General features: G+C 41.6%; 1 protein-coding gene across 1 annotated transcript in view; it reads right to left on the reverse strand.

Moving 5' to 3' along the window:
- Positions 1-1,001: 1,001 nt before the first annotated feature.
- Positions 1,002-12,267, reverse strand: part of Pdzrn4 (PDZ domain containing ring finger 4) — a 159,806-nt gene continuing 148,540 nt past the window's right edge. The window contains exon 8 of the mRNA XM_041672118.1: positions 1,002-3,361. Coding sequence (XP_041528052.1) covers positions 1,844-3,361 — 1,518 coding nt within the window. The 3' untranslated portion in view covers positions 1,002-1,843. The remainder of the gene's footprint in view (positions 3,362-12,267) is intronic.

Genomic DNA, 12,267 nt, shown 5'->3' on the forward strand with positions numbered 1-12,267 from the left:
AGAGCAAGACAGCAAGCGAGTTCCTGCACTGACTTCCTTCAAATGATGGGCCATGACTTGGAAGTATAAGATGAAATAAACCCTTCCATGCCCTAAGTTTCTTTTGGTCAGAGTGTTTATTCACAGTAGCAGAACGAAAGCATCAGAACAAAAGATGGCAATACAATTCCATAAAATATTTAAAGGAAAATAGTATTCATTATTGTTGAAATGAAATTTAACAAGAGTTGCAAAATGGGGATTGAAGACTGTTCCTTCATGAACCTAAAAATCTACAAAAGGAGACAGTAAGACTTATGTATGTGATTTATTTATGAATAAATTCCCAAGGAAAAAAACAGTGTGCTTAACAGTGTGTGCTGAAGAGACAGGTGAGCTGGGCAAGCTATAGGGAGGCTTGAGTATAGTGCTGATGCCAGAGACTGGTTCAAGAACTAATAGGGAGCCACTCCAGCTTTTCATGCAGGACGCTACCTCAGAAAAATTTAGATGCAGTATCCTCATTATGGCAAACAAACGGTTGGGTGAAATGAAATTTTGTATCTAGAGTTAATGTTGTCATCTAGTCTCTAAGTGCTATGACTGGCATGGAATATGCTTAAATAATAAAAAGCTAGATTAAAAAAATGCTTCTCCAGTTTACAATGTACCCTTTAATAAAGACATAGAAGGCATTAAATTTGAACATGTGGAAGATTCCTGCAAAGATGACGCCCCAAAGCTTGTTTTTAGATGACCTATTAAATGAACATGCTTTGTTATACACTGGATTGTGCCCGACTAAAACTGTATGATTTTACAGTCTCCAAAGCTGTGAGAGGTGGGGTTCCATTGTTGAAACCTCTCGGGGAATGTGAGTTTTATAGGGAAATAGATGTGTCTTGGGAGGTCCTTTACTAATATTCTCTTCCCATTTTTCCCGAAATATTTTTTTGGGCTCTCTCACATGTGAAAGGCAGAGAGGGCCATGAAGGTGAATTGAGCATTGCTGGATTGCTGCATTTATTGTCTAATTTGTTCTAGGTAGGAATTCGCAACACAATGATACATAAGTCATGTTTCAAAACAACTTTATTGAAAAAAAGGTGATAGAAAAAAGTGTACAATTTGTAATTCACAATTAAGTCTTCTAATAGCATATGTACAGCTACACATGTTAACCACAGTGGACAAGGAAAATAACAGTCCTTGATAACTTTTCTTAAGGATAATCAATAATTTATTTTTTATCATCACAAATTACCACAATTATCTAGCTACATGACCAGTGTCACTACATATCACAGGAAGATTGTCCACCCACACTTCACCGAGACAAAGACAACCGCCATTAATGTGCTAAATGTACACAAGGCCGTTAAAAGGGGTGTTATTCCATGAATAAGACAAGATGTGGCATGTAGTTCATGAGCAGATTTGATTTAGTATTCACTATGCCAGGAAGTAAGCATAGACGTGTTTTGGCATTGAACTATTAAAATAGAAAATAAGGAAATTAGAGAAATAAATCCAGATTTTAACTTACAATAGATACATTAAAATAGGAAATTAATTAGAGCCTTAGTTTTTGTTGGAGTTTTTTCCTTTCCTTTGTTTTTTCATTGTTTTATCTTTTTTTCTATAAATGAGCGCTATGAATATATCACAAGTTAAGGAAAGATAGTAGCCAAAGAAGGTACCAGCATATGAAAAGCAAATTAAAAAGTACCAGATATTTTTGCTTACAAAAAATTTAAACCGTAAAGTCACAAAATATATATAAAAACGCCACATTGAACGAGGCAATCATACTCTACCGAAACTGGTAGCATGCTCCGGTAAGCCACTTGTCCCATTTGCCAGGTCATACGGTGGTCACCGACAGAAAGGCATTATGGACTCTTGTGCCATCTGGAGATTTGGCTCCATGGGTCATCAGTTCTTGGATTGTCATCCAGTTATCCAAAATTTTCTTGTTTCTCTTTTTCATCATCTTTTTGTGGCTCAGTTCAATGATGCTCAACTCCTTCTTGCCCTCGCCGCTGCTCTGCGGGCTCTCTTTGAGACACTCCAGCCGGCTCCGCATCATGAACTCCCTGCGCCGGCGTTGCTCCTTGGCCCTGACTAGGTGTTGCTTTCTCTCCTCCTTGCTCCAGTAGCGCCCCATTTTCATCTCACTCATGGTGTCGTCGTCTGTGGTCATGCCACTCCTCTCCTCCTTGATCTTTAAGGCACGTTCCTTCAGAATTCGGTCTCGCACTGGTCTCTTTGTTATGTACCGGGTCCCGTCACTCCTAATTTTTACCTTCCACTCCATCTTGGGCTCTGAGCCCTTTTGCGATTCCTTGCACATGCTCACCAAGCTGAGCTGACTCTGGGCGTACTCCACGGCAGATTTCTGTTGAATTAACTGCATGTAGCTTTGATAATGCCGGGCATGCGCAGGGATGTTGGCATATCTGTAGGCGGAGCTGTGGTAAGGAGAGAGATAGGGAGTGTGCTCATTGACTGTGTTGTCTTGATCCGGAAGCTGGTGAGTTTCTAGACTCTTCTCCAGGCTTTCAATGCTGCAGCCTTCGTCGGTGGTTTTGACATGGGTAGACGTGTATTCCTTGGTGCTGGGTCTGGAAGCGGACTGATGGGCTGTCACTGTGCTTCTCAGATTTTTCGTATTGGCGAGGCTGGTCATTCTTGGAAGGGAACTGTCGGGAGACCGGTCGATGGTTAGTGGAGTGCTTCTGCTGCTCTCGGCTGTGTTGTACGCACTTGAGCTGTCCTTGTCTGACTTTTCGGGATGTTCCATGATGTCATCCAGTGTTCCCCTCGTCGTATCCAGGCTGGTGTTGTAGTTTCGGAATCCTCCATCATGCAGTGCCCAGATGGCTCCATACTGGTCCGTCACTTTCTGGAGCCTGTGAGCCTGCATGATGTTCTGGCACTCCAGCTCAATGTTTCTTAGCTCTTCGTTAAGCAGCTGCAGCTCATGCTCCACCCCGTCCTGCGCCCCTCGGTTGCATTCAATTGTGCTACTGGAGTAGTACAGGTCATAGTCTCCGTGGTTTCGAATCTTAAGCTCCAGCAGCTGCTGGAATCCTTCACACACCTCGTGGTTGCTGGCACAGTCTGAGTCCAAGCACTCTTCACCAGCAAAGCTCTCATTGCATTGAAGCTCAAGGCTTCCTAGGGTGTCTTGGCTTTGCCCCAGCTCTCTCTTGCTCTTCAAAGACGTTCTATGGGGGTCCTCGACTGCATTCTCCTGCTCCGAGCTCTCATCATTCCTCAAGCTCTCATCGGTGCGTCCCACTCCACTGTCCTTCTCCTGGTTGTTGGAAGAAGATGTCGCTGTGTCTGTTGTGCCTTCTTCTTCTTCCTGCTTCTTTGGCTGAAAATGAAGTTATGAGATCATAAGAAATCATTCTGTAAAAACACAGGCTATTCTACACCTGCTTGAGAAAAAATGCTTCAGGGCTAAGGTGCAGTTCCTAGAAGCAGCTCTAACTGTAGCATGCTTACTAATTAGCTCATGACAGGCTTCTGCGCAGCGACATAGAGGGAATAAGCAGTTCTTTCATTATGCCTCTAGCACTCACTGGGTGTAAACAAGACAGCGTACCTGGAAATGAAGAATCTTTACCTTCAGGCTTTCCTCTCTGGGAAACTGAGGTAAAAATATACATGAAGTGACCCTGAACTTCTCAGGTGAAAAGTACAGAAGCATACCTAACAGTATCTACATCTTTAGGATTTCAGTGATCCTGTGTTTGGGAGCCACAATCACCTAACTGTTGCTGCTTCTTGACTTTCCATAAATGAATTAGAATAAAGTAGTAAGGACCAATTATCTAACACTGACTTATTGATTTATTTAGTGATTTACTTAAAGCTCTGCTTGTACTGCCCATTTGCCAAGCACGACTTTACTTGCTCCCTGGTACAGGATGACCTGGAGAAATAGCCAAAACAATGGACCATTACGCCCAACAACCTATTGACTCCCCTATTATGCTTCTGTAAAATCTCTTTTGGTTCCCCACCCTGCCTTGTGGTTTTAGGGTATAAAATGAAAATACGAACTGGACCCAGGATCAAAGCCTTGCAGGGACTGTCCTAGCTTTGGTCCAAAAGTGAGTGTTATGTCCTTCCATCACAGCTATTGGTGTCAGAGGGCTTATTTCCAGATTCCCACAACATAAATTCAGAGGAAAACTGACTGAAGATAGTAAGGCCCATATCACAAACTATTAGAGCTATGCTAACACGCTGTGCTGGAACTCCCAAGCTATCTCTCTGTCTGTAGAGGAGAAAACTCCACTCCAGACAAATCTTGGTTGTTAGTAGCAGCATGGGCTGGAAGGCAAACTCTCCTCCCACTCCACATCACTTAAGGCCAATGTGCCCTGTTCTGGATACACGGCCATAATACACCTCCAAATTAATGCTTCTCCGAAGCAAGCACAATGTACTAGGACTCAATCACATAAAAAGCACTCTTAGCCAGTAATTCTCTGCAAAGATGAATTGGTGTAGGCCTGGGCTTACCGGGACATATAAATTTCTTAAATACTAAAATTCCTTAGCAGTGGCCCCTATGGCATGGATCCAGCTTTACAGACATAAGCAGAAGGGGTCAGGCTGACTAGTGACTGATACAATAACCTCAAACTCCTGTGAAGGGTATGGCTACCCCCAAAAGGGAACCTGTGACCTGTAAAGATGCATGCTCTGGGGCCCTTCAGGAGGGTGCAGCTCTTGCTGGTCGGCCATCTGAACTGACAACAGTCTTCCATGTCGAGATTCCAACCTTCCACATCCATTTCACTTTTTCCAGAAAGAAACCTCTGGAAACAGGGTGTCTCTGCATGAGTAGGCCAATGAGAGGCTACCGCTTTGACCTGCCTTCCTGGTTTAGGTGTATAAGCTAAGTCTTTGGTCAAGGGACAGACTTCTGGAGATGAAGTTTAGTAGTCCTGGGCTGTTCCTGCCTTTGGAGTCTGGGTGTAGAAGTGGAATAATAAGGTTCTATGTGGCAGACACTGCACAGCTGTTTGGTCTGACCCAGTCGAGAGGTATACTCTTGTTTAATTGCTTTGTATTTCCCCATACCTATTAGTTTCTTTTTCTCTGTTTTGTGAAGCCAGGTTGGTGACAGTTGGTTTGATAGAGGCTGAGGGATTTGGGGGCTACCTCAATACTCCTCTGAGAACTTTCTATATATGAAGCACTCTGGTTCTGAAGAATAAACACTGTCTCCAGCCTTCCCTGGATACGCTGGGCAACAAAGGCCCCAAGATAGGTGCTAGCATAACTTACTATATTGTCACGTGGAAACATGCCCCACTCCTGGGTTAGAAGGAACTCAGCTCATCAGAAGGTGTACTTGAGGGTGGCCCTTTTCCTGAGCTACCTACACACTTGGAGTCAGTGTGTTCTGAGACACTAGGAGGGGGTGTCTGGCAGATGGGTGACTCTGGTAAGCAGCAGCACAGTGGCTTGAAACATTTCCTGAGCAGTGCCTTTCCTTAAGCAACCAGATAAGCCTCTCACAAAAGGAGTTCTGGAGACCACTGAGCAGAATTGAGTTCAATCCCGCCAAGGGAAACTGTCCCTAGACTTCCTCAGACTAGGGTTGGTGTAAAGTGACTGCTTTCCTCAGACCTTCCTCTGCCTCCTGTCATCACCAAGCTTACGGCAGTGCCTTGTGGCCTTTCTCTGGTAAATTCACTTGGCTTCCGTGTGCTTCCCCCGTGTGTATGACTAGTGTGGCTCCTTTAAAGTTTCTTGTGGCTATTTCCTAGCGAGTTCTGAAACTGTAGCACTGAGCTGGCGTCTAAAGAGCTTTAGCTCTCTAAGTTCTTGATCTGCCCATTTTACGCCTGTTGATTCTTCCAAGCTACTTGTAAGATTGCTATTTCAGTCAGGCCTAGCTCAAAGGTAAATAGCTAGGAACAAATCCATAGACTCATTGGAAACCAAGACTAGGAAAAGAAACCAAACAAGACAATACACCACCACCACCACTACAACAACACCATCATCACCACCACCATCACCGACACCAACAACAATTCACCACCACCACCACTACAACAACACCATCATCACCACCACCAGCACCACCACCAACAACAATTCACCACCACCACCACTACAACAACAACATTACCACCACCAGCACCACCAACAACAGCAAACAACAACCCCAAAAAGCTCCATCAGGAGCTATGGAGATGGCTTCACTTCAAAAATCAATCCAAATACTATATAAGACTTGCACTAAAAGCCTTAACGTTAGATGACCTTAGCCTTTCCATTTGTTGACGAATATGATTCAGTTTTAACTTTCTTTTTATTACCTGATAAATTTGTATTACAGTCTCCTGGTTAGCTGAAAGATACACAAACTTTGTGTATATGTGTTTCTATACAGTCCTTTGTATATTTGTTCTGTGGTATGTGTTTATATGAAAAAATGGAGAAATTCTTTTCAAATTGTCTCAAAATAAAAACTATTAATTTAAATAGTCCCTGTTAGTTCAAATCATTAATATACGATTGGATTTATTGAACAGGTAAGATTATATTTATTGTTGTTAGATATAAAACATGATAATCTAAATAAGTTTAAATACTTGAAGCATATTTATAATATAATATTTATAATGTGCTTAGGCTTCTTAAATTTTATAAAAATAAAGGACTATTCTGGAGGGTTATAGATGTATTTTCATCCATTTTTTGGTGTATGGCAGTTAAAGCTTGCTTTCTCCCTGAGTTGTGCTAAAGTTACTAAGATTTAAAAGTATATTTAACATGTATAATTGTATATGCAAAGAACACAAAAATGAAATGAAGATACCTTTTTACAAGAAAAACAGAAAGCAATGTTTATGGATAAGAAAAAAAATTGTGTGATATTGGAGGGAAAGAAAGGAAGGAGGGAGGGAGAGCAGAAGTGGGGGAGGAAGAAAATTGGAAAGCTAAACTAGTCAGAGAGGCTCCGAGCAGTCCCAGAGAGTCCATAGAGGGCAAATCTTCTACAAGAAGAGATATTGTGGAAGCTTTGATTATTACCTGGTTAGCCATTGTTAGGAGAAGATTGTTTATATGAGTCTCTGAAAATTGAGCACTAACACACTGATATGAAGCTGGACTCTCAATTCTCTGTTGGAAACAGATTCTTAGGTTCTGTACTTCATCTTAGTTTATGAGAATCGGGCAGCCTTATTCTACTACCAATCATGACTCTTATTTTAAAATGCTTCATGCAGTAAAAGTAACTTTGTTTTTTGGTCAACAGTTAATTCTTATCAAAATTCTACTTCAGTCACCTACACTTCTGCTTCTCCTCAAAAGTATTTGAGCTCAAATCCACTGAAACCTTCCATCTTCCCTACCCAACTGCTCCTCTGTTCCCTTCCCCGCCACTCCTTCTCACCTTCATGAGATTTATTCTTTTTAAATTTTTATTGGTGTGTGTGTGTGTGTATGTGTGTGTGTGTGTAAATGCAACCCGCTGGCTCCATTTGTGTTGCTCATGTGTGCATATGTTTAGGGTTAATTGCTTAGGATTCGATTATCAGGGGGACTTGTAACTGGAAAGAATGATTCTCCCTTATTCCAAAACCTTTGTAGCTCTTTATTTAGGGGTAAGGCTTTATGAATGTTCCTTAGTCTGCCTGGGCATGTTATCTGGTGTTGCCATTATGTAAGTCTTACTTAGATGTTCATATTAGTGAGCTTTCATAGGTACAGCTTCTCCTTGGCAAATATAAAGATTTCTGTCTCACAGAAGACATTCTAGCCCCCAGGCTCTTAAACTCTTTCCGTTTCTTCTTTCTACAAGGCTCCCTGAGCCTTAGGTGTAGGAGTCCTTTTAAATACAACTTTTAGGGAAGCCTAAATTCATGAATAAGTTAGGTTTTCTTTGATAAAAATTGGTATGGCTACAGAAAATTATGTTTCATTGTCTAGATCTAGAATATAACATGGGGTTTTAGCTCAGTGGTAGTGGTACCTGCCTTTAATTCTAGAACTCAGAAGCAGGCGGATCTCTGTGAGTTCAAGGCCAGTCTGGTCTACAAAAGCTAGTTCAAGGACAGGCTCCAAAGCTACAGAGAAACCCTGTCTCCAAAAAACCAGACCAAACCAAACCAAACCAAACCAAACAAAGCAAAGATCATGGGGTTTTACTTATTTGTTTCATATTTTCTTCTTAAAGTTTTATATCTGTGCACGTCAAGACTCTGTAGGCCTTCCTCTCATTGCACAGTGATATCTGCTCAGTGCCTTGACACAGTGCCTATAACAGCAGAAGAGAGGAGCAAACAGGACTTAGCAGGTGCCAGGCATTCTTGGCTTGAGAACATTTCTTCTGAATGTCTTTGTTGCCATGAGAACAAAACCAGAAAGAGCTGTACCTACACACACACATACACACACACACACACACACACACACACACACACACCACTCTCTGCTCTTCTAGTGACACCTCAGGAAAAAAATAACAAGAAACCTGGCACTAGAAAAATTCCCAGGAATCCACAAGGATGACCCCAGCAAAAACCCTAAGCAATATTGGAGAGGATGCCTAAACTGGCCTTGCCCTGTAGTCAGATTGATGAATATCTTAAATGTCACCATAGAACCTTCGTCTAGCAACTGATGGAAACAGAGGCAGAGACCTGCAGCAGAGCACTGGGCTGAGCTCCCAAAGTCTAGTCGAAGAGAGGGAGGAGTAAGAAAATGAGCAAAGAGGTCAAGACCATTGTGGGGACACCCACTGAAATAGCTTATCTAAGCTAGTGGGAACTCACCAACTCTGGCCAGACAGGGAAGAAACCAGCATAGGACTAAACTAGTCCCTCTGAATGTGGGTGCCAGTTGCATGGCTGGGGCAGACTGCGGGGCCTCTGGCAGTAGCACCAGGGTTTATCTCTAATGTTTATACTGGCTTTTTGGAACCCATTCTCTCTAAATGGATATCTTGCTCAGTCTAGATATAATAGTGAGGGCCTTGGTTCTTCATCCTCCCTCAAAGCAATGTGCCTTACTCTCTCTCTCTGAGGAGTGGATGGGTTGGAGGAATGTGAGGAGGGAAGGGAATAGGAACTGGGATTGGTATGTAAAATAAAAAAAAGATAGTTTGTTTTCTTTTTTAAAAAAATAAAAGAAAAAAAATAAACACCAACTATAGCATCACCCAACACTACAGGGTTCTAGAGACTGGAAAGCAATCTGCTATTCTAGATACTGTTGTGAATGATTTACTGGGTTAAGTTGCTTCTCAGGAAAGATAAGAACTTCAGCATCCATGTATCAGTCAACTCTCATTGACTAAAAGGAAGGGCAAAAATGGGCTCCAGAGAGAAATCACACACACAAAAAAAAAGTCCCAAATGAAAAAGCCTGTAGGCCTGTGATGGAATCTCCCAGCTTTTTGTACTCAGATAGTAGTTGTGCTAGACTTCGTATTGGCTTCACAAATAAGACTGTAGTCTGTGATACAGTGAACACTAGTGCGTGCATGCATATGAACAGATCTCAACAAATGGAATGAGAAGCAGCCAAGATTGCAATATAGCCAAATAATATAGCCAAAAAAGGTGATTCTATTCCTCAACCAGCCTTGGCTTTCCGTCTTACTTTTAGATATCTTCATTTGGCTTCTTGCTCTGCTCGGTTCCTTCCTGTGCTCTTTCCTATCGTTTATGGTGATTCTGTTTCTAGTAGTGGGCACCCGACTGCTTTTAAAGTTCCTAACTTGTTTGGATTGCCTAGACACAATGGTCAACATCTAGTATGATTCTTTCTCTACAAACAAAGTTTATTCCTCAACCCCAAATCTAACCACTCAACAAGACCCTCATTAGGCAGCAATAGCAGTTCTCACTGAACTTTCTAGATCAAAGAATGCATAAAGACAAAGGACAAAAATTACCTCTGACCTGGATAATATATGGGTATAATTTTCTTAATAAAATTTTCTTAATAACTAATAAAGTTCTGAGAATATCTTCTAGAAAAATAACTAAAGTCCTTCATTAGTGATTGACTATTATGAATTGGAACCAACTTTTTTGAGAATGGGCATGAACAGAAGGATCCAGTTTATCAGTACAACCATGTCATGTACTTAAGATCCCTTGTATAGAAAGTGACTGCCCACATTGAGCTACACAGCCTATGTTGAGGCATGACATTTAGCCAGTCAGTGAGTGTCCCGGCTAGTTTTATGTCAACTTGGCACAAGCTAGAGTCGTCTGAAAGAAGAGAACCTCAATTGAGAAAATGCCACCACAAGATCTAGCTGCAAGGTATCTTCTTAATTAGTGACTGATGGGGGAAGGCCCAGCTCATTGTGGGTGGTGCCATCCCTGGACTGATGGTCATGGGTTCTATTTTTAATAAAGCAGGCTGAGGAAGCCATAGGAGTAAGCCAGTAAGCAGCATCATTCCATGGCCTCTGCCTCAGCTCCTGCCCCAAGGTTCCTGCTCTGAGTTCCTGTCCTGACTTCTTTTTATGATGAACAGTGATATAGAAGTGTAAACTATGTAAACCTTGCTCTTCCCAAGTTCTTTTGGTCATGGTATTTCATAGCAGCAATAGTAACCCTAACTAGGACATGTTCTCCCTTCCCAGCCCCTAGAAATCCCTTCAAATTAACCCATCACAGAGTAAGTTTGAGCCCTGCTTCAGCTCCTGGCCTCCTTCCTAGTTGCCAATACAATACAGCTTTTTTTTTATTCTGTAAAAGTCTGAAGTCATAATGTTGGCTACTGCACCAATTGAACAGTGATCCCTTCCCCAATAACAAGTGAAAACGGATAGTTTCCACAGGAAAATTTGAGCAACACAGATGAGCAGGCATTCATATAATATAAAAACATGTTTTGACATATATGGACATATCTAATCTGCATATAGGTTGCATATATGCATATATATAATTTTACTACCTGATAATTTTTACTTTTATAAAGAACAGCTTATCAATGGCCCAAAGAGATGGATATGCTAAAAGCCTTTCTTTCCTCACTGCATGTCATCCGTGATCCACCTTATTCACTCCACATCGTTTTCCTTACTGTGCATTTACTCACTATAGTAAATATCTATCTCCTAACTCCAGCCTACATGACTAAACCCAATTAAACCTGTGGTAAGAAAGAATGGATGGAATAATAAAAGTACTCTAAAGTAATAGATAATTGTTATTTCCTTCTTCAAAAGTAATGTCATATAAATAATAAGAAAATACAGCTCTCTCTCTCTCTCTCTCTCTCTCTCTTTCTCTCTCTCGTATTAATTATAGGATTCTCAAGCTTTCCCTACAATAAGTTCATGTATTAGTTATGACTACATGGATTGATTTTAAATGCCTTTCTGATAAAAAAATAAATTACAGTTAGCAAAGGAAAGTCATTCACAGCCCCACGTCTGGCTCTGTCTGACAAGGGCTACATGCTGTGCCTCGCTCACCTTAACCCTGATTGATGGTCATATTACTTCTGGGAGTTTGAGTATATATGCAACAGTCCTTACAATGAAAGCACGCTCGTATCTTGTAAGGACTTGAGACAGTGCAGAATGGCTAGTCTTTTTCTTACTTCATGTACAATTGGAAGGATACAAACCATGCCATGCGAATCACTGTACAATGACTTCATGGCCACTGTGCAACCCAAGACTGCGTAGAAAGTTAACCTTGGTGGTATAAGGCATTCACTAAACTGCCTCCAAATTTAAGTTGCTAAGTTGACTTTGCATTCACTGGTCTGTGAAAAACTGTGAAAATGAAAATCTCCCTTCCGATCCCAGAGTTTCTTGCTCTAACATAATGTTCCTAACATAATGCCTGGCTGTCATTTATCCCTCTGGAATTAGGACTTTGACAGACAGTGTTTCTGACAGGACATTGCTCATGCAATAGTCCCTCTTATGAGGGCAAAAGGTGTTTTAAAGGTGTTTGTACTTCTCATCAGTTTTCAGGCTTCTGGTGAAGAAAACTGGCCACACAATGGGTCTCTAACCTCAGGGACGTTTTGTGTTCCTTCACAAGCCCTCACAGTTGTATTCCATCTGATGTGAGCAGGCAGCACTTGGCACTGCATGCTCCTGAACAGGATCTCTCCCTTACTCTTTATTCCAACAACCTCTTGTCAATTCTGTACTGGTTACATTTTTTATCTAAGAAAGAAAAGGCCTGGAGCAAGGATTTTCTTGGTTGTAAGCAGCAGCTGCCAACAAAAGATATCTTTATTTGTGGCTGGTGCTGACTGAAGTCA

This window comes from Microtus oregoni, unplaced genomic scaffold (assembly GCF_018167655.1).
Source record: "Microtus oregoni isolate MIOR12 unplaced genomic scaffold, Mior012 000022F_ref0000154, whole genome shotgun sequence".
NCBI classification, from domain to species: Eukaryota; Metazoa; Chordata; class Mammalia; order Rodentia; family Cricetidae; genus Microtus; species Microtus oregoni.